Source organism: Bos mutus, chromosome 17, assembly GCF_027580195.1.
Source record: "Bos mutus isolate GX-2022 chromosome 17, NWIPB_WYAK_1.1, whole genome shotgun sequence".
Taxonomy (NCBI): Eukaryota; Metazoa; Chordata; class Mammalia; order Artiodactyla; family Bovidae; genus Bos; species Bos mutus.
The window spans coordinates 55,350,778-55,374,784 of NC_091633.1; the positions used below are offsets into that span (position 1 = coordinate 55,350,778).

The window sequence follows — 24,007 nt, forward strand, 5'->3', positions numbered from 1 at the left end:
ATGGACTGTAGCCTAACAGGCTCCTCTGTCCATGGGATTTTCCAGGCTAGGATTAAGGGAAGCCAATAGATCTCCAGTGGTCTGAACTAAGCCCAAGGCAGAGGACTGGGGATGAGAGGGATAATGTAGAGAGAGAATCTAAAAATGAAATGATGATGGAGTCACAAAGGGCAGAAGGAAAACAAGGATCTAGAATGTCTCCCAGTTTTAAGACTCTAAGAACTGAGTAAAATGTGGGTCATTAAAAGCAAAACAAAATCCTTAAAAGATACCTAGATTTGGACATACCATTTATTACTTAAAAAAAGAACCCAGTGACAATAAGCTTCCTGGATAAGACCTTTTTCTGAATCTTAATGTCTTTTGCTCTACTGAGTTTTGAGGAACCAAATTATTATACTTCTTGTAAAACATACCACATTTATAATTGAACAGTAGCAAACCTTTGTATGTGTATAGAGCTTTTTATTTTTTTAGAATTCTTTCATAAACACGACTATTTTATTTTCACAATGACTTTCCCATATACATAATGTGGATTTTATTATACATACTAGAAAGTTGAGGAAGTTAAGGAAAAAAGGCTAAATTACCTGCCTTGGATAATCAGCAAATAGAAAAGCTGGGGGTATTAATAGAATCTAGGTGCCAGCCAACAGAAGCTGGCTCCAGCATACCGCTGGAGCATCAAATACTAACTACTATATGCTAAGTCTAACATTTTATCAGATGAAGCCAGTTATTTAAGGATACTACTTTTCAATATATCATACCTCTCTAATTTTTCTGAGTCGTCAGTTGATCGGGCAGCATGTGATATGTTTGGATAAAAATAAGCAGGTATTGAAATGACTTCTAAGGATCCAGATGTCACCTGCCTTTTGAATCTATAAACAGAAGTGGAGGAGTATAATTGAATTTGATTTACCAAAATCACACAATTAAAAATAAGTTCCTTATGTATATCCATATAGTATTTTGATCTTAATTACTTCATGATATACCTTATAGTGACATCATAAAATGAATACTTTTTTAAGCCAAAATATTTCTTTTCTAAGTCAATGACACATGTAAAAAATTACAATGTACAATGTAAAATTAATTTCCTCTTATAAAAATTATAAGTATGTTGAATTTTTCAAGTTTTCAATCAGATATGCACTCTAACAGATGCAAGTTAATTGACTAGTTAGCACAGTATAGTAACTGAAAAATAGCAAAAACGTTAGAAGATTTAAATTCATAATTTTAGTTTAATAAGGGTCCTACCAAATAGCAATGTGGCTCCTGAAATCAGACTGTCATAGAAAGGATTCAGTGTGACTCTTGTCCACAATTCTTTGGAGGAGTATTTTTTAGACTCTTTATTTTTAAAAGTTAATATTTATAGACCAACAAGGACATCATTAAAATGCATAAAATACTGCTCCAAAAGCTGTACTATAAATCTTGTACCATCAAGGTAAATAATGAGAGACCAGGTAGAGCATTTTAAATGGTTTTCCATAAGAGAAAAATTATGTGACTTTAAATGAGATTTAAATCTAGGCATGACATTATTTATTAAAATGGAAGCAGGACAGAGTTTATATGCATGATTTGAATTCAGTGCAAAATAGGCAGTCCTTGCTTTGAATTTCAGTTACTACATTTTAATTAAATAATGTACATTTTCCCCAACACTTTTCAAATGTGAGTCTTCATGGAATATTAGCTGAATATAGTATAAAGTAGAAACTTCACTTCCCGACTCCTCAGTTCATAAATCACTACATAAATAAGAGATGCACGTCATCTCGTCACTTCTTTCCAAGTCTGCCGGTGACTGGTCACCATGCATCTGTTTTTCAGGTCACTGATAGCCAGCAAAACATGCGATTGTGTTGCTTCCTTGTCTCCCAGTAATAAACAAACCCAGGGGACACTGAAGAAAATAACCAAAAGAGGGGACTGGCTAATAGATGAAAGTGCAGACAGTGATAACGCTGGAACTTTCTCTGGATGCAACTAAAAGACCACAGACACTGGGAATGTTGACACCTTCGCTCTCCAGAGACACCTGGGATGTGTTCCCACAACTGCTTAGTGAAGGTGAACTTGCCTGACATAAATAAGGAAAATGCTTGTAGCAGAAAGGATATCCTGTAGGATATGATGCTGGCAAAAAACTTCACATTAAAGGAACCCTCAGAGATGGTTCATGACATTGAAAATGTAAGTGATAAAATGTAGGTGCCTGATCCAAACTCAGAAGTATGACAATTTGTCAGGGCATAAAAAAATGTTCACTCTGAATTTTAAGTTATAGGACAGGAAAAAGGCAAACAATGCTTAAACTACTTTTAATAAATTTTCTAAATGAAATACTTTATTCTCAATGATTGCCATGTTTTATTTATTTTTTAATTGAAGTACAGTTGGTTTACAATATTATATTAGTTTCTGGTGTACAACACAGTGATTCAACATTTTTATAGATTATAGTCCATTTAAAATTATTACAAAATAATGGCTATATTTCCCTGTGCTGTACAGCATTTCCTTGTTGCTTATTTATTTTATACACAGCTGTTTGTGGCTCCATCTCCCTCCTCCCCTGTCTTTCCCCCAGTGTATCTGTGCATCTGTTTTGTTATGTGTGTGTTTATTTTTTAGATTCCACATGTAAGTGGTGGTAACAGGATATTGTCTTTCTCTGACTTATTTCATTAAGTGTAATACTCTCTAATCCATCCATATTGTTGCAAATGGCAGAATTTCATTCTTTTTTATGGCTGAGTAATATTCCATTTGTTGTGTTGTGTGCTCAGCCTTGTCCAACTCTTTGTGACCCCACGGACTGTAGCTCAACCAGCCTCCTCTGTCTATGGGATTTTCCAGGCAAGAATACTGGAGTGGGTTGCCATTTCCCACTCCAGAGAGATCTTCTCGACCCAGGGATCAAACCTGCATCTCCTGCATTGGCAGGCAGATTCTTTATCCCTGAGCCACCTGGGAAGCCCGGTATTCCATTATATACATGTATCTCCCATCTTCTTCATCCATTCATCTCTTGATGGGCACATAGGCTGCTTTCATATCTTGGCTTTTACAAACAAAGCTATGAACACTGGGATGCATGTTTCTCTTCGAATTAGTGTTACCATTTTCTTCAGATATATACCCAGCAGTGGAACTGCTGGATCATACAGCAGTTCTATTTTTAGTTTTGGGGGGACTTTCCATAGTTAGTGGCTGCATGAATTTACATTCCCACCAACAGTGCACAAGCATTCCCTTTTCTCTACATCCTTCAAAAATATTATCTGTAGACTTTTTGATGATAGCCATTTTGACAGTCATGAGGTGATATTTCATTGTGATTTTGATTTGCATTTCTCTGATATTAGTGATGTTTAGCATTTTTCATGTCTCCACGTTTTAAATTACAGTGTACTAGATGAATATTAGCTTTACTATATTTTTCATTTTTCTATACATTTATAGCTATCAGAAAGTATTAAACATTTTGACCAATGTTTAAAGGTCATGAAACAATTGCTTGCGACTATGTAGTCATATCCACAGGAAATGTTTGTAAACCTGTGTATTCTTTCTAGCTGATTCTGTTAAGAATCGCTTATGAGGATATCAAACTAGCATGGATTAACGTCATTTTAGGATAACGTGTTTTCTCCGAACAGTGGTTTATTATTCAGAATAAAGCAACTGAGAGGATAGCATGGGATATGAGGACATTTTACGGATTTGAGTATAACTCAACATTCTCCTGGGAAATCTTCTTTGGGGAAAACTAGACATCCATGGTGTTTTATTTAATCTTGCTCAACTCTGTCTCCTTTTACACACATCAGCTCTTTCAAGCCTTCCATACTGTTCTCAAGTTTATATGCTGCCAGTTAACTCCTCATTCTCAACGTATGATCTTTACCTCTCTCATAGAGAAATGACAGACCTACCTTTAAGGAGGGGACTGTTTCACTTCACCTTCCCTGTCCAAACTAGTTTTGTCTTACTCTTTCACCCATTCTGACCTTTTTTTACTTAGTCCTGCCTATATCTCCATGTGTGCCTTGCACGAATCCCCTGCAGTGCTTGCTCTATCAGCTTCCTCCCTCTTCACCTGAGCACACAGAAAAACACTCAAGTTGCTCCCGTCTCAAAACTCCCCAAACATGTCTCCCTCGAGCTAGTTTTAACTTTTCTCCCCATCAGTTAAGCTCATTTAGAAGAAACTAATTTTTGACAATTTTATTATGAAAATTACCCAAAACATGCAAATCCCAAATCACCTAATTTCAACAACCATTAATTTTTTAACTTGTTCATCTATGCAGTCCACATTCTTTGCTTAAGAATTTTAAAACAAATCATAGATATCATATTTTACCCTTAAATTCTTCAGTGTAAAATTGTAAAAGGACATTTATTTATTTATTTTTTTAAGCGTAAGTCTTTCTATTTTAATCAAATACCTTTATAGTGCAAATATAATATATTCACATGCATTTGTAGTTTTACATACTCGTAACAAGATAATGACATAGACTAAAGCTGCACCAGTTTTTCAAGTGAATCTTTAGTTTAACCAAACATACAAAGCGTTTATTGAAATTAACATTTCTAGCAAAGCCACAGGCTTGAATCAAGCAGCGTCAATGCTGTAGTATAAAAAATAAAAAGGAAATTAAAAAAAAGGACATTTATTTATGTAATGACATGACAGTATCACATCTCACAAAACTAAGAGTAATTACTTAACATCACATAATACTCGGTGGATATTCACAAATCCCTAGCAGTTTAAGTACAGGGTCTAAAGGTGGGGGGTGGGGATGAGATCCTCTCATTATAATTGGTTATCTGATTATATTCTTTGCAGCCAAAGATGGAGAAGCTCTATACAGTCAACAAAAACAAGACCAGGAGCTGACTGTGGCTCAGATCATGAACTCCTCATTGCCAAATTCAGACTTAAATTGAAGAAAGTAGGGAAAACCACTAGACCATTCAGGTATGACCTAAATCAAATCCCTTACGATTATACAGTGGAAGTGACAAATAGATTTAAGGGCCTAGATCTGATAGATAGAGTGCCTGATGAACTATGGAATGAGGTTGGTCACATTGTACAGGAGACAGGGATCAAGACCATCCCCATGGAAAAGAAATTCAAAAAAGCAAAACGGCTGTCTGGGGAGGCCTTACAAATAGCTGTGAAAAGAAGAGAAGTGAAAACCAAAGGAGAAAAGGAAAGATATAAGCATCTGAATGCAGAGTTCCAAAGAATAGCAAGAAGAGATAAGAAAGCCTTCGTCAGCGATCAATGCAAAGAAATAGAGGAAAACAACAGAGTGGGAAAGACTAGAGATCTCTTCAAGAAAATTAGAGATACCAAAGCAACATTTCATGCAAAGATGGGCTCGATAAAGGACAGAAATGGTATGGACCTAACAGAAGCAGAAGATATTAAGAAGAGGTGGCAAGAATACACAGAAGAACTGTACAAAAAAGAGCTTCACGACCCAGATAATCATGATGGTGTGATCACTCACCTAGAGCCAGACATCCTGGAATGTGAAGTCAAGTGGGCCTTAGAAAGCATCACTATGAAGAAAGCTAGTGGAGATGATGGAATTCCAGTTGAGCTATTTCAAATCCTGAAAGACGATACTGTGAAAGTGCTGCACACAGTATGCCAGCAAATTTGGAAAACTCAGCAGTGGCCACAGAACTGGAAAAGGTCCATTTTCATTCCAATCCCAAAGAAAGGCAATGCCAAAGAATGCTCAAACTACCACACAATTGCACTCATCTCACACACTAGTAAAGTAATGCTCAAAATTCTCCAAGCCAGGCTTCAGCAATATGTGAACCGTGAACTTCCTGATGTTCAAGCTGGTTTCAGAAAAGGCAGAGGAACCAGAGATCAAATTGCCAACATCCGCTGGATCATGGAAAAAGCAAGAGAGTTCCAGAAAAACATCTATTTCTGCTTTATTGACTATGCCAAAGCCTTTGACTGTGTGGCTCACAATAAACTGTGGAAAATTCTGAAAGAGATGGGAATACCAGACCACCTGACCTGCCTCGTGAGAAATTTGTATGCAGGTCAAGAAGCAACAGTTAGAACTGGACATGGAACAATAGACTGGTTCCAAATAGGAAAAGGAGCATGTCAAGGCTGTATATTGTCACCCTGCTTATTTAACTTATATTCAGAGTACATCATGAGAAACACTGGGCTGGAAGAAACACAAGCTGGAGTCAAGGTTGCTGGGAGAAATATCAATCACCTCAGATATGCAGATGACACCACGCTTATGGCAGAAAGTGAAGAGGAACTAAAAAGCCTCTTGATGAAAGTGAAAGTGGAGAGTGAAAAAGTTGGCTTAAAGCTCAACATTCAGAAATGAAGATCATGGTATCTGGTCCCACCACTTCATGGGAAATAGATGGGGAAACAGTGGAAACAGTGTCACACTTTATTTTTTTGGGCTCCAAAATCACTGCAGATGGTGACTGCAGCCATGAAATTAAAAGATGCTTACTCCTTGGAAGGAAAGTTATGACCAACCTAGATAGCATATTCAAAAGCAGAGACATTACTTTGCCAACAAAGGTCCGTCTAGTCAAGGCTATGGTTTTTCCTGTGGTCGTGTATGGATGTTAGAGTTGAACTGTGAAGAAGGCTGAGCGCTGAAGAATTGATGCTTTTGAACTGTGGTGTTGGAGAAGCTCTTGAGAGTCCCTTGGACTGCAAGGAGATCCAACCAGTCCATTCTGAAGGAGATCAGCCCTGGGATTTCTTTGGAAGGAATGATGTTGAAGCTGAAACTCCAGTACTTTGGCCACCTCATGCGAAGAGTTGACTCATTGGAAAAGACTCTGATGCTGGGAGGATTGGGGGCAGGAGGAGAAGGGGATGACAGAGGATGATATGGCTGGATGGCATCACCGACTCAATGGACATGAGTTTGAGTTGGTGATGGACAGGGAGGCCTGGCATGCTGCGATTCATGGGGTCGCAAAGAGTCGGACACGAATGAGCAACTGAACTGAACTGAACTATTTCTTTTTTAAGCTTATTACCTAGACCAGTCACTTTAGTTTTTCTTTCTTTCTTTTCCCCCAGGCAACTGTCATTTTGAAGGAAATGGGTCAGCTGTCCTAAAGAAGGTCCCACATCCTGAGGGTTTGCTCCAGATTACTTTCACCTCTCACTGTGTATACTCTAAACTGGAGCTTAGCTCCATAGGCTTGATTAAATTTGATGAGATAAAATTTATATTTTAAGGCAGGACAAGAAAATTTAAGCATAAAATTCTTTGTCCCAACCCTCTCCCCGAGTGCACCACGTGCCTCTGCATTCCGTACACATTAACCAGACTGCCTCAAAGATGGGAGTGCCAGCTAATCCATAAAGATCCATTTTTCCTCCCTTTCTTCTGGCGTAAATTTCTTAGAAGATTAGTATCCTTTCTCAACTCTGTAAGGGTTTGTAGTGACTTACTGCTCACTTTGTATGTGCTTACCTGGACTACGTATCTTTGGGGAACTTTAGGTAGATCATCACTCTGTCATTTTGATGTATGATCCTCTGTCTCAAAAATGTAACTGACTGTGCTTTTGACTTCTACCAGGGGGAAGAAACAGTCCTCAGAGCTTCTGAGAGTCTGTCTCCAGGGTTTTAATCCTAATTTGGCTCTACTAAAATTATCTTTTTCCTTAACTTGTTAATTGAATTTTCATTGACAGATTCAAGGTCATTTTGTTTTGTTTTGAGGTTGGTGACCAAGTACACCCTACAGTTATTTCTTGGCGCATTTCCTTTGCATCATAACAGAAGGCAAAATTGTCTGACTCTGTATCTTGCAGTGACACTGCCGCCAATTAGAGGGTCAGGGAGGGGAACTTGAGCCCTTCCTGCTATTGATAATTATTCCTCTGTTCTCAGCCCCCATTTCCCCACTCCCACTGTGCCAGATATTGTAGGGTGGGGGTCTGCAAGCCACCATTCCAACACCCCTTGCCTGCTCTTTCCAGGTAGTCCTACGGGAGGCAGTAAGGAAAGAGATTCTCCATATGACTGGTTTCTGGAGAAGTCTCCAGCAGCAGCCTGGAGCGCAGGGCCATGGCAGCGCTGGCAGGAGCAACAGAGCTGCGTCCCAGCGTTGAGCACAGCACAGCAGCCCGCGCACACAACTGCAGACCTCGGGGTGCAACCCCATCTTCCTTTACGTTTCTCCTGCCTCCTTCCTTCTTCTTTTTCTTCTCTCAGCTCTTGTAAACCTTTTTGGCTAATTTTATGATTTTATTTTTTATATTTATTAATTTGGCTGCACTGGGTCTTAGTCCCATCAGGGCATGTAGGATCTATTAACAGTTCCCTGAACAGGGATTGAACCTGGACCCCCTGCATTGGGAGCAAGGAGTCTTAGCCACTGGACCACCAGGGGAGTCCCTTGGCCAATTTTTTTGTATTAAATTGTCTCTATTTCCTCTCTCTGAACCACCAAGAGTTTCCCATTTGGCTGCTGACTGATACATCTTCCTTGAAAGCTTCCCCTCCACCTGTCACTTCATGATATGCCTGAATTGCTTACGTTTCAAAATGGTGAGCTGCTAATTCTATTCATTCCCCAGTCACTGGCTGGAATTCTTTTAACTAGAATAAGTTGGCTTCATCCGCTAGAGCTATTTGGTGAGGGAAAAACAAAACAGAGCAAAGCGCTGCTGGCTGAAACAAACATGTCTGTTAGCCAGATTCAGCCTGAAGGCAACCCTAGCTTGTCACGCAAACAGCACACAGCCATAGCACCGATCATAAGGCTTTTCATGATCTCATTACGACCTGCCTCATCTCCATCAATCTTTCCTCCTTAATTCCAAACATCTACTACATTCAGGAGATATCGGTACTTACAGTCCTTCCCCCACATGTATCATGCTCCCTCTTTGGCCCTTCTGCCTTCCCAAGCAATTCTATTTGCCAGGCATTCTCTTCTCCTTCTGTCTGCCCAAAACATGTCTGATTACACTTGGACTCAGTCCAGTTATTAAGTTCTCCAGGAAGTCCTTCTTGGTACCTGAACTTAGAGTTAAATCCTTCCTACCTGGTGTGCTCTCACATTGCCCTTCCCATTCCACTAGCTTCCTTGCTGGGACTTGCTTTTTTTTTTCCTCACCAGTTGTACGGCCCACTTAAGCATAAGGATTTGGAAGGCTGGGTCCATTCCACAGCACCTTGCTTGATAACAAATTTCATATTGGTTCATAGCATGTGCTTGCATCTCCTGGGGTGCACGCAGCAGGAGATTCTAAGCAGAAGCTGTGAAAGTAACCTCATACAGTAAGGAACACAAGAACGCTTTAAAAATAATCCAGCAGGCTTCTCTCAGAGGCCATGGATTTCATGACGAATAGATACTATAAAAATAATATCATGACAAATATGGACTTTAATGGGTAGATGATGTACAGAATTGGGGGGAAATTATAAGCTACATTTCATCACAGCATTGATAGAACTACACGTTTTTTCTGCACAGTTACACTCACTGAATAGAATAAGACACTAATAAAAACATGTAATTGGACAGAAAAATGAAAGAAGTTATTTTTAAATTTATCACATAGTACTTACTTTTTTGTAATCATGTCAACCACAGATTTTACATAATTTTCGTTACTCTAAAAATGAGAGAAATATTTTACTGAAATGAAGAAGCATGCCTCATAGTTCTACTAATGCATGTAAATCTAGTTTATGTGTGGAATGTTACTATGTCTTAATATTTCTAGTGTTTTTACTTTCTATGAAAGAATTAAAATATTCATGCATCTAAAAGATCGGACTGGAATACTGAAGACACTTTATTCTCCCTTTGTCATAATATGAAATATCACTATACACCAATCACAATTAGAAATTAGTACACAAAAACTTATGTATCTAAAACAGCTTTGTCCTAAAAATGGGATGGCTTATTTCAAAGAACTGCCTTTTTTTGAAAGTGTCTTCATTTTATCAGTATTGCACTACAAGAAGCTTACTTCAAAATCACACCACATTTTTCTAGATGGTATTTGTTGGCTTGATTCCCAAATTTTCTTCCATCAGCAAACTGTATCTACTCTGCTATGTTAGGTGACAGATTCATTTGTAAGTAGCTTTTGATGGCTTATACTTTCAGGTAATTTTTTTAAACATAACCTATGGCATTTATAAGATGTAGCCTCAGGGCCCACAAGCATTCCCAACACAAAATTGTGAGAATATTTGAATACTTATAGTTCTACTACTGTCAAATCTGAGTAGTCTGAAAGGCAACTTTGTATACAGTTAAACTGCTTGTTTAAAAATATCAGCCGTGATACAGACCACTCTATTATAGTACTTCGGTTTCTTAAGATAGCCAAAAATATAATCACCAGCTATTTCTTACCCACTGAAACATATGTTAAATGTACTACTAAAGTTATACCTCTTAAGCATTCTATAGTCCATTTTAAAATTTGTTCCCTGATATTTTATTATTGGTCTAAACATTTTAGGCAGATGTGCCAACAGTAAAGAAATAAAGATTGTAATATGTAACACATGGTAATGTGATAAAACATTTTGAAGATTATATAAATGCTTCCAATATTAAAAAATTAAACTTGGACAGAATGGTTATTTAATCTTTTATTTCTATGTTCCTATTAATTCTTCTGCTTGTTTTGCGTTTTTCTGCACCACAATGAGAGAGTAGCCCCTATCTCTGAAACTAGAGAAAAGCCCGAGCAGCAATGACTAAGACATGTTTTTCATAGAAAATTCAAACAACAGAAAAAAAAACTTAAAGGACAGCAGAGATCCTTTTAACTCCCAATATCCAGAGATAACCATTATTAATATTTTGAAGATCATCATTCCGAGGTTTGTTCATTGTCTTTTTTTATGTATTCTATCATTTTATGTATTCTATCTATTTTTCCTTTCTTTCCTTGATTCCTCTATCACAGTTTCCATAGATAATATAATGTTAAACGCGATACTTTACAACTTTTTTCAGTCAACAATATGATATGGACATCTTCTATATCACTGAATATGGATATTCATTCTTTCAATGGTTACAAATTATTGCAATGTAGACAAAAGTACTTACCCTCTCACTGATACCTATTTTGGCTGTATCTAATATGCTATCATAAAACAACAGTGCACTGAAAATCTTTGAAATTGCCACTTACTGAACACTTGCTACGTGACATACATCACTGTAAGTACTCCCCATATATTAGCTAATTTAATGGCCAAAACATCCATATACTACAGGCAATATCATCACTGTTTCACAAAGAAAGAAAGTGAAGCATGGAGAAGTTAAGTAACTTGTTCAAGTTCACGAGGCAGGAAGTGGAGGAGCTGGCATTGGAACCTTGGCAATCTAGATCCAGAGTCTGTTCTCAATCACATTGGCACATTTTGCACTATATTATGTACTACAAACATATCATCACTGTCTACTGTCACATTTTGATTATTTTGAAATTCTTGCTTGATTATCTCTTTAGGATAACTCCAAAGACTTGAGATTTCTGATTCAAAGGATAGACACATTTAAAATCTGATATCTTCTGCCAAATTCTTCTCTGAAACACCTTTTATGGTGTTAATATTTATACCACACTTTACAATTTTACATGGCATCAGAGGCAAGACAGAAAACTTTGGGCTGCTAGACAGATGCAGATTTGAATCTGCTCTATTAAGTGCTGGGAAAACTATTTACTTTCTTTAAGACCCAGGTTTTTCATCTGGATACCTACTTTACAGGGTTATATGCAGGTTATAAATAATGTATATAAAAATTGTCCACAATCCTTCAGACATAGAAAGGAGTCCCTCAATTAATAATAGTTACTGTGACTTAATATAAATTATCTCTTGATTCATATACTAACCTTTTCTTGGTCTGGGCAGGTTTTGTTACTATAGCATCCATTTACATGTCCTGTTTTTAAATATAATTTCTGTACCATATAGTATACAGGGTTCCTGATAGCATATTTAACAATATAATCATATTTCTCCACACAGAACTGTTTCATTTCCCTTAAACTGATGGTGGCATCAAACAAGTATTAAATACATTGTTATTCAAAAAAGGCATCTAGGAGATGCTTTTTAAAATTTAAGATAAAATTCAAAATGATGCAGTGATAACCACAGAGGAAATTACCACTGTGATTACCACAGTGTTTAGAGACTACGGGTCAGGAGTGAGGCGACCTGTTTATTTTTCATACATACATCTGCGATAGAGACGATCACCACAGAGTCCTTCTCTTCTGGAAGAGTCATCCTGGAGAGGATAGAGGTCAGTGTTTGCTTCAGGTAACTATAATTTCCTCTGTTGACAGTGGAAATACCCAGTGCAAAGGTAACTGCAGGCACAGGAATATGGTATCATTTCAAAGCACAGAGAAAAACGTAATTTAGCACGAATATGTATGCTCATTACTATGTTTGGGTTAGTTGTGTCGTCATCAAAAAAGTATTTGCAACTCTATTGCAAAAATAATCCAAACTGCTGTTAAGTTTTATCACATATTTTCTTTTTGAGGAAATTCCGATTTGCAGGGAATTGTTAGCAAACGCATTAAATAGACTCTATGATGCTCTCATGTGAAGAGTTTCAATGTACTGAAAAATAAAACTAGCCATTCTCCATTTATTACAGCTGTCATCTAACTGGGTACAAAACATCATACACTGGCTGATTTTCTATTCTTCTTCCCAAGGAGATGCTGGAACCTAAAATAGGAAAAATACTTTGAAATATTTTCACCTGTGAAAAAATTGTATGAAGTAATTTCTAAATGACTGATGGAATCTATCAGGCATGGATCCATGACTTTAAGTGACTTTTATTGCATGTTAATGACTGAAGCACTAGGAGAAGAGACCCCATTTCCAATAGATGTTAAGATACTATCAGCGAAGTCTACCCAAACTCAATCTTTGCTGTACCAGTGCTCAGCTATTTGAGTTGGGTCAAGATATACAGTCAGTCAGTTCAGTCGCTCAGTTATGTCTGACTCTTTGTGACCCCATGGACTGCAGCATGCCAGGCCTCCCTGTCCATCACCAACTTCCGGAGCCTATTCAAACTCATGTCCATCGTGTTGGTGATGCCATCCAATCACCTCATCCTCTGTTGTCCCCTTCTCCTCCCACCTTCAATCTTTCCCAGCATCAGGGTCTTTCCCAATGAGTCAGTTCTTTGCATCAGGTGGCCAAAGCACTGGAGTTTCAGCTTCAGCATCAATCCTTCCAATGAATATTCAGGACTGATTTCCTTTAGGATGGACTTGTTGAATTTCCTTGCAGTACACCACAGTTAAAAAGCATCAATTCATCCACGCTTAGCTTTCTTTATAGTCCAACTCTCACACCCATACATGACTACTGGAAAAACCATAGCTTTGACTAGATGAACCTTTGTTGGCAAGGTAATGTCTCTGCTTTTTAATATGCTGTCTAGGTTGGTTATAGCTTTTCTTCCAAGGAGAAAGTGTCTTCTAATTTCATGGCTGCGGTTACCATCTGTAGTGATTTTGGAGTCCAAAAAAATAAAGTCAGCCACTGTTGCCCCATCTATTTGACATGAAGTGATGGGACCGGATGCCATGATCTTAGTTTTCTGAATGTTGAGTTTTAAGCCAACTTTTCCATTCTCCTCTTTCACTTTCATCAAGAGGCTCTTTAGTTCTTCTTTACTTTCTGCCATAAGCGTGGTGTCACCTGCATATCTGAGGTTATTGATATTTCTCCCGGCAATCTTGATTCCAGCTTGTGCTTCAGCCAGCCCACCGTTTCTCATGATGTACTCTGCATATAAGTTAAATAAGCAGGGTGACAATATACAGCTTTGACATACTCCTTTCCCAATTTGGAACCAGTCTGTTGTTCCATGTCCAGTTCTAACTGTTGCTTCTTGACCTGCATACAGATTTCTCAGGAAGCAGGTCAGGTGGTTTGGTATTCCCATCTCTTGAAGAATTTTCCACAGTTTATTGTGATCCACACAGTCAAAGGCTTTGGCATAGTCAATAAAGCAAAAGTAGATGTTTTTCTGTCCTGTCCTGCCTTAATTTCCACACCTTTATAATGGAGATAAGTACTTCGAGAATGGCTCAGTGAGGAACTCAGAAAAATCCTCTCCCTAAAAAGCAATAATCAAGCTGTAAAACAAAGTTGTCAAAACCATCAGAGCCCTGGTATACAAAACACTGAGAGGTGTTTACTTAAGAAAAATTATTGAACTTCAGTGACAGCAGTAAGAATCAGTATTTCCCTGATTACTATTGTGTTTGAGCATATTTTCATATGTTTGTTGACCTTTGGATATTCTTTTGTGAAGTCCCTGTTCAAGATTTGTCCATTTCTCTATTAAGCTGTCTGTATTTTCCTTACTGATTTACTGATGCTCTTCATAGATTCTGAATATGAACCCTTTGTCAGTTATGTGTATTATAAATATCATCTTCCATCACGGGTTTCCTTTTCAATGTTTTACCTCTTAAAATTAAGAAAAGATGCTCTTAACTTTAGCACTGTGCAATTTATCAATCATTTCCTTTATGGCCAGTGCTTTGTGATTCCTGCTGAGAAATGTTTGCTTATCTTCAAGTCCATAAAGATGTTTTCCAGATCATCTTCTAGCTGATTTATTATCTGCCTGTTATATTTAGATCTACAATCCACCTGGAATTGATTTTTATGAATGGTGTGAAGCAGGAGTCAAGTTTCAAATTTTGGGATCTACTCTCGAAAGGAATTTCTTGAACAGCTTCCCATGTCTTAGGATATGGAATACATTTACAAAAATCTGCAAGACCCTTAGTGACCCAGTCCCAACCTACATCTTCTGTTTCAAATACCCTCTCTCAAAACCAGTCTTCCTTGGTGTCTTTCAGCTTCCCAGACTGATCATTCAGTCCTTGTTCCTCTCCAGGCATCTGCATGCACCATTCCTTGGTGCCCAGAACACTCTTTTTCGGGCGCCTGTGCTAGTTCTACTCACTCTTTCTAAATGGATTCTGACCTCGTCTCTCATACAACTTGTCCTTTTTGTTGCTACCCATTTGTCTTCCTACCTAGACTGCACACTGAGTGAGGGTTGACTCTGCTTCTCTTGTTCACTGTTATTATGAATCCAGCATTAACATAATGACTGCCACATAACAATGTCCAAAAATCTGGGATGGATAAACACATGGCCAAACTCCTCTATTATTTGGCCTCTGCCTCATATTTTACTGCCGACAGACACCAGCCCCAGTTGTGCACACAAACCACATCTTTTTTTCCAAGTCCTCTTGCTGTTAGACCTTTCACATTCTTTCTTCTCCTTTTCTGCTATCCACCATCTGTCTTTTCTCTACTTGCATGCATGCATGTGTGCTGAATTGTTTCAGTTGTGTCCAACTCTTTGCGACTCTATGGACTATAGCCCACCAGGCTCCTCTGTCCATGGGATTCTCCAGGCAAGAATATTAGAGTGGGTTGCCATGCCCTCCTCCAGGGGTTCTTCCTACCCCATGAATCAAACCCATGCAGGAGAACCTGCATCTCCTGCATTGGCAGGCAGGTTCTTTATCACTAGCACCACCTGGGAAGCCCTTTTCCTTACTCATCCCATTGCAATTCTTTTTATTCTTTATGTCTCACTTTAGATGTCACCTCCTCCAGGAAGCCTTCCCTAATTCCCCAAGTACAGATTCAGTTCAGTTCAGTTCAGTCGCTCAATCATGTGGGACTCTTTGCGACCCCATGAATCGCAGCACGCCAGGCCTCCCTGTCCATCACCAACTCCCGGAGTTCACCCAAACTCATGTGCATCGAGTCGGTGATGCCATCCAGCCATCTCATCCTCTGTCATCCCCTTCTCCTCCTGTCCCTAATCCCTCCCAGCATCAGGGTGTTTTCAAATGAGTCAGCTCTTCCCATGAGGTGGCCAAAGTACTGGAGTTTCAGCTTTAGCATCAGTCCTTCCAATGAACACCCAGGACTGGTCTCCTTTAGGATGGACTGGTTGGATCTCCTTTCAGTCCAAGGGACTCTCAAGAGTCTTCTCCAACACCACAGTTCAAAAGCATCAATTCTTCGGCGCTCAGATTTCTTCATAGTCCAACTCTCACATCCATACATGACCACTGGAAAAACCATAGCCTTGACTAGATGGACCTTTGTTGGCAAAGTAATGTCTCTGCTTTTTAATATGCTATCTGGGTTGGTCACAAAGATTGGCCTTCCCTAAATCCCCAAGTAGATTTGGCTCTACCCTTGCATATCCTTGTCAGAGCACTGATTAATTTCTATTGTAATTGTTTCCTCATTTGTCTCTAAGAGGATAAGTTCCGAGTCTGTTCATCACTATCTCACTAGAGCCTAGTAAGTGTTTGGTGCTGGGCAGAAGCTTGTTAAAGCAGGAAACGTGGAAGACTTCACAAAGAAGTTGTCAGTTAAGCTGAAAAGTCATATTGGATAAGAGATATGACAAGTTAGTTGTGTGTTGACAGGAGGTGATATGTTCCTTATAGGCAATTATCAACTGATAATTATCAACTTGTAGGAAATGTCTAGGGTTGCTGCAAAAAAAGGAAGTGGCAGAAAATGAGATTTGAAAGATATAGCCTTTAAAAGACTTTGAAAGATACAGACTACTGTGCACATACCCAGGACTTCCCTTGTGGCTCAGACGGTAAAGTGTCTGCCTACAATGCAGGAGACCCGGGTTCGATCCCTGGGTCAGGAAGATCCTCTGAAGAAGGAAATGGCAACCCACTCCAGTACTCTTGCCTGGAAAATCCCATGGATGGAGGAGCATGGTAGGCTACAGTCCATGGGGTCGCAAAGAGTTGGACACGACTGAGCGACTTCACTTGGTCTTGGTGCATATACCATATCAGGGAGTTAATGTCATTCTATACGCACTGAGCATCTACTGAAGGATTTTAAGGAACAGTTGTGCATGATGAGTTATGCACTTAAGTATGTCTCTCTGAGGAAAGTATTAGGAATGAATTGACTTTGACAATACTAAAGCCAAGAGAAAAATGACAAGTCTATTTCAACAGACCAGGCAAGAAAAGAAGGCTGAATGAAAAATAGTTACAGAGGGGCTATAGAGAGTAGAAATTATCTGAGATATATCAGAATAGAGAGGATACAAGCCTGATGACAGGTTCCCCAGGAGGCCATGCTACAGACTTCAGTACTCTTGCAAATGTTTTATGTCATCTTTAAGGTAGCTAAAATCTCCCTTTAAATTACTTCTGAGGATGAAGGTTTATATGCAAGCCTCTCCTTCCAAGGAAGGAGGAAATCCACAAAAGGAGTCTCAAAAGAAGGATGAATATATTCAGCAATGGTTGTAAAGAAGGAAACAGTTGGGGGATTAGACAATTATTCAGGATTTAATGCAGCACTGATAACCGGTTTATTTCAACACCCCGAGCTCCCACGCAAGGAATTCCATTGCTCTTCCCAGTTACCAACCTCTCTCTCTCTCCTTCCTTTCACTCTATATCATGGGCTTTAGTTTATCTTTTCTGATGCTTATCAAGGCTGGGCTTCTCCTTGGTATCCAGTATCTTAGAGTTACTGGGTACTGATTTTACCTTCGCTGTGTCTTTCAACTCCTCCTCTTTCTGTAAGATGTAGTTTTGTCTGGTGTGTACTCTCTCATACATTCACGCATGTGTATGTGCATATTTATAGGCCACGATTAAAATACTTCTAGGAAGGAATATGATGCAAGTGAAGACCTTTACAAGTGTGATCTCAGACAGTTCCATCATCTCTCTAGGCCTCAGGTAAGAAATAAAGATAATCACAGGCCCTCCTGCATTGGATTGTGAGAATGAAATGAGATAATGAAAGAAAACATCTAACTTGGTATATGGGACACAGAATTCGGGAGATGGAAAACAATGTCACCTGGCTCCTCCATCCCAACACAACAGGTTTCTTAGAGGCATGTGACACAGACCAACGCTGTTTATTCCCAAGGAACTGCCAAGAGCAGAGGTCAGCTCACTTTTTCTATTGAAGGGCCAGACAGTACAATTTTCAGCTCTTGGGCCATATCATCTCTGCTGACGCTACTTATCTCTGCTGCTGAAGCACAAAAGCAGTCGTAGACAATAAGTGAACAACGAGCATGACTATGGTCCAATAAAGCTTCTTAAAGACAGGCAAATCTGGCCTGCAGGCGCTGGTTTGCTGACCTCTGACCTGGAATGACTCGCTCATTGGAATGAACAAGGTTGGTGGCAATGGCAGGTGTTCTGAGATTTAACCTAATATCCTTGCTTCCAATGCAAATACTTTTTCTCTTCTCCTATACGTGGTGAAATTGAACTTATTCTTCAAGGCTTAACTCAAGCATTATCTCTTCTGTAAGGCTTTTATTGACTTTGCTCCCCAGAAAGATGAGGAAATAGGAAGACAACCAGATAAGAAATAGATTTATCAAAACCAAAGGAGAAAAGAGTTGCCAAGCATGTAACAGATGCTTAATGATGTCTGGCTTATATTGACTTATTTTCAAAGCATGTTCATTAAACTTGGATTTAAATTCAAGTCTCCAAATATTTATTGAACAATTTTTTTCTGAAAGACAATACACTGATTTCCAGTAATACAAATGAATGCCAGATAGGCTTGGGGTCTGTCTGAATATCATATGAGTTGATTACATTTTAAAATTTAAAAGGATGTTTCCAAACATCAAAATGTCTGTATTTGATCTTCCAATGCTAAGTTTTCTTACCGCCTGTTTTCTCTCTGCCCATGATTACATCAGGGTAAAGTCTATCTACTTTCCTTAGATGAGGGAAAAAGAACTTTAAGACTTCAAATGCATCAGATACTGTTTCATTTGTATCCGAGGCATTCACTTTCTTCTCAACTGAAAAAGAGAAAAGATAGGGTTTTTGAGTTCACAACTATAGGGATTCTTCTCTTTCCAGTACAATTTTTTAACATAGTAGTTAATAAGTTAATTCACGATTAATTAAGTATTCAATATATAGGATACACACTATTAACTGTGAATTAACAACATCGTAAGGCTATAAAATACAGCTCAAAGATTATTGATTCATGTTTATTTTAAAGTGAAAGTGTTAGTCACTCAGTCATGTCTGACTCTTTGTGACCCCATGGACTGTAGCTCACCAGGCTCCTCTATCCATGGAATTCTCCAGGCAAGAATACTGGAGTGGGTTGCCATCCCCTTCTCCAGGGGATCTTCCCAACCCAGAAATCAAACCCAGTCTCCTGCATTACAGGAGGATTCTTTACCATCTGAGCCACCAGGGAAGCCCATTTATTTTCAAGGTATTTAATGAAAATCTAACACTATGAGTGACACAACCAGAGGCTAACAGAACAGACGGTTCCAAACGAAGGAAGTAGAACTGAAACATGCTCTAACTGGCCTGCTCTACCACTTTAACATCACATCATCAAAGCCTGTATTTTTATAACTTTATTTTCAAGCCTCTCAACATTTAATGACTCCACTCATTCAAATTTGCCCCATCATTCTGAAAAAGAAGAACAAAGTTGAAGGACGTACAGTACCCAATTTAATTCATAATACATACTACAGTAATCAAGGCAGTGGAGTACTACAGAACAAACAGATACACAGACCTATGGAACAACAGAGATACAGACATAGATCCACACAAATATGGCCAACTGATTTTTGAAGAAGATGTACAGGTAATTGCAGAAAGAAAAACCTTTTTGATATATGATTCTAAAACACTTAGACATTCACATGAAAAAGACTGAACCTTGCATTTCTCTAATAATTAGTGATGTTGAGCATCTTTTCATGTGCTTCTTGGACATGTACATCTCCTTTGGAGAGATGTCTATTTGGTCTTCCACTCATGTGTAAAATAGATACCTAGGGGGAGGCTGCGGTATAGCACAGGAAGCTCAGCTCGGTGCTCCGTGATGACCTCAGTGGGTGGGAGGAGGGGAGGGAGAGAGGTCCAAGGGGAAGGGGATACATGTATACATATAGCTGATACATTTCATTATACAACTGAAACGAACACAACTTTGTAAAGCAATTATACTCTAATAATAAAAACTGTGGTGTTTGAATGTGGTGTTGGAGAAGACTCTTAAGAGTCCCTTGGGCTGCAAGGAGATCCAACCAGTCTATCTGAAAAGAAATCAGTCCTGAATATTTATTGGAAGGACTGCCGTTGAAGCTGGAACTCCAATACTTTGGCCACCTGATGCGAAGAGCTGACTCATTTGAAAAGACCCTGATGCTGGGAAAGATTGAAGGCAGGAGGAGAAGGGGACAACAGAGGATGAGATGGTTGGATGGCATCACCAACTCAAGGGACATGAATTTGAATAAACTCCAGGAGTTGGTGATGGACAGGGAGGCCTGGTGTGTTGCATTCCGTGGAGTCGCAAAGAGTCGGAAACGACTGAGCGAATGAACTGAACTGACTAAAAACTGAAACTTTACCTATACTTCATGCCATTTATAGAAATAAACTCAAAACTTTCATAGACCTAAATGTAAAATCTAAAATGATAAATTAAAAAAAAAAGAAAATCTTTATGACCCTGAGTTAGATAAAGAGTTCTTAGATACAACATCAAAGGCATAATACATAAAAAGGAAAACTCAACTTTATCAAAATTAAAAATGTTTGCTTTCTGAAGGACACCACAAAGAAAATAAGACAAATCACAGCCTGGGAGAAAATATTTCCAAATCACACATTCATGAGATATGTATCCAGGATATCTACAACTCTCAGAACTCAACAGTTCAGTTCAGTCACTCAGTTGTATCCTATTCTTTGTGACCCCATGAACTGCAGCACGCCAGGCTTCCCTGTCCATCACCAACTCCCAGAGCTTGCTCAAACTCATGTTCATCAAGTGGGTGATGCCATCCAACCACCTCATTCTCTGTCATCCCCTTCTCCTCCTGACTTCAATCTCTCCCAGCATCAGGGTCTTTTCCAACGAGTCAGTTCTTTGCATCAGGTGGCCAAAGTTTCGGAGCTTCAGCTTCAACATCAGTCCTTACAATGAATATTCAGGACTGATTTCCTCTAGGATTGACTGTTTTGATCTTCTTGCTGTCCAAGGGACTCTCAAGAGTCTTCTCCAACACCACACAGTTCAAAATATCAACTTTCTTGATGCTTTCTTTGTAGTCCAACTCTCACATCCATACATAACTACTGGAAAAACCATAGCTTTGACTATATGGACCTTTATTGGCAAAGTAACGTTTCTGCTTTTTAATATGCTTTTTAATATTCAAAACTCAACAACAAGAAAAAACTACTCAATTAGAAATGTGTAAAAATCTGAATAGGAATCTCATCAAAGAAGATACATGGAGGGCCAAGGAGCACATAAAAAAGTTCAACATCATTAGTCACCAGAGAAATACACCTTAAAACTATGAGAGGCCATGACACCAGAAAGGCTATAATTAACTGGAGTGACTGTGACTCTCATACATTGATCCAAAATGACACAACCACTCTGATAAACATCTTGGCAGTTTCTTATAATGTTAAACATCCACCTATCATATGCCCATCAATCCTAGATATTTATCTTAAAGAAAGGAAAATTATCTTCATACAAAAAAATCTGTACACGAATGCTTATGACAACAGGTAGTTGCAATCACCAAAAAACAAAGAAACGTGAAAAACAATCCAAATGTCTCTTAATTGGTGAAACAAACTCTCCACTGCACATCCATACAGTGGAATATTACTAAGTAACTAAAAGGCAACAAACAATCGGTCGCATAACAACTTGGATGAATCTATGCTAAGTCAAAGAGTCCATAAAGGTTATACACTGTGTGATTCCATTTGTATGGCATTCTGGAAAATGGAAAACTATGAAGAATTGATCAGCGGCTGCCAGGGGCTGAGTTCAGGGGAGGTACTGGATTACAGAAGGGGAAGCAGGAGGCAGAACTTTTCATCCTGAAGAAATGGAGAGCCAAGGAAAGTTGATTTGCAGGACAGTGTAGCCTTCACTTTGGCTAACGTGAGCATAAACAGGTGGGGACAAGAATGGAGAGAGAAAAGGGGAAAAAAGATGTTAGCAGTCATTCAGATGAAGCATGAAAGGAGCCTGATTCGGGTAGTAGAGATGGTGACAGAAAAATGTGGATAGATTTGTGAGATATACAGGATTATGAATCAATAGGACTGCTCACTGACAGTCATGGGAGAAGTATGCTAGAGGAAGAGGAAGGATTCAGAGAGGATGTGCAGGTTTCTGGCTGCTTCTGTCAGATGGATCACGGATGGCGGCACCGTTCACAGAGACAGAAACTAGAAGAGGACCATTTTCGAGGTACAGGTGAGAGGAAATTTATCAGTGAGGTCTCTCACCGTACTTTTGCATATTTCATAGTAAAAGAATGAGTACTGATTTAGTTATATCTACTGGAAACAAATGCCCTAAAATCAGAAAGCATAAAATCTAAATTTCCAAACACAAAACATTACACAACAAACCACCATACACAAAACAAAAACAATGCAAACCTGCGTTTTGTGCATCATGTTCTTTCTCTGAAATGTCAAGTTTCATTTCCTTGAAGGCATTAAGCAACTCTTGGCGATTTCTTTCTGTTTTGTTTTTTAAGCGTAGTATACTTTCCTTAAACTCCGAAATATGGTTTCTACAATTAGTTAATTGATTACCTACAAAGAAAACATGTAGATATTTATACATGTAGCAATATCATATAATTTTCTATAATATATGGGCTTCCTAGGAGGTGCCAGTGGTAAAGAACCCACCTGCCAACGCAGGAGACATAAGAGACGCAGTTTCGATCCTAGGCAATATCATACAATTTTCTATAACAAAATGTAAAGTATATACTTCAATACAGTTATATATAACACTACATTTATATGTATGTGTATATGTATATAGTCCCTGGAGAAAGAAATGACAACCCACCCCAGTGTTCTTGTCTGGAGAACTCATGGACAGAGGAGCCTGGCAGGCTTCATGGAATCACAAAAGAGCCAAACACGACTTAACTACTGAACAGTAACAACATATATAGTGCTGTGCTGTGCTTAGTCGCTCAATCGTGTCTGACTCTTGTGACCCCATGAACTGTAGCCCGCCAGGCTCCTCTGTCCATGGGGTTCTCCAGACAAGAATACTAGAGTGGCTTGCCATGCCCTCCTGCAGGGGATCTTCCCAACCCAGGGATCAAACCCAGGTCTCCTGCAATGCAGGCGGATTCTTTACCAGCTGAGTTACCAGAGAAGCTCATATAGTGCTATATACATATAATATGTATGTACATGTATACATAAAAAGAATGAAGTGTTAAAAATGGTAATATCTAGAAGGGGAGATTATCAATAGTTTTTGCTTTATTATTTTGTGCTTTTCTGTATTTTCCAAATTTTCCATTTTGTGCATGTATTAGATTTGAACTTAGAGGGAAAAGCAAGTAAAGGCAAAAAATTCACTTCTAGGAATTTTTCTGAAGAAAATGACCAGAAATATGTACACAGATTTGGCTCTAAGGATATTCAACATAAGCAGCATTATTTATCACCGTGAGAAAACTGAAAACAACCATAATGCCCAGGGATGGAAGTATCCTAAATAAATTACAGAATACCTTTTAAGAGTTCTGGTGGCTCTCATGGCCCAATATTTGTGTGACACTGGGCAAGCTACTTAATTTCTGTTAGCCTTTGTTCCTTCAGGTGCAAATGATTATTTCCGTTTAGCAAAGAAAGTACATTAATATAGTAAAAAAAAGTGTACAAGTTTATATTTTGTTAATATACAACCTTTGGTTTGTTGAATCACTTTTTATTTCTTATTTTCACAAAATTTTTTGTTCCTAAAATCATTTTCATTATGTCTATAATCACACAAAAA

General features: G+C 38.7%; 1 protein-coding gene across 1 annotated transcript in view; it reads right to left on the bottom strand.

The window, feature by feature from the left end:
• Positions 1-24,007, bottom strand: part of MGAT4D (MGAT4 family member D) — a 51,090-nt gene that overhangs the window by 17,604 nt on the left and 9,479 nt on the right. Inside the window, exons 2-6 of the mRNA XM_005895836.1 lie at positions 22,636-22,794; positions 18,837-18,974; positions 12,308-12,441; positions 9,650-9,696; positions 774-887 (exon numbers count right to left, since the gene is read on the bottom strand). Of these exons, the coding sequence (XP_005895898.1) occupies positions 774-887; positions 9,650-9,696; positions 12,308-12,441; positions 18,837-18,974; positions 22,636-22,794 (592 nt within the window). The remainder of the gene's footprint in view (positions 1-773; positions 888-9,649; positions 9,697-12,307; positions 12,442-18,836; positions 18,975-22,635; positions 22,795-24,007) is intronic.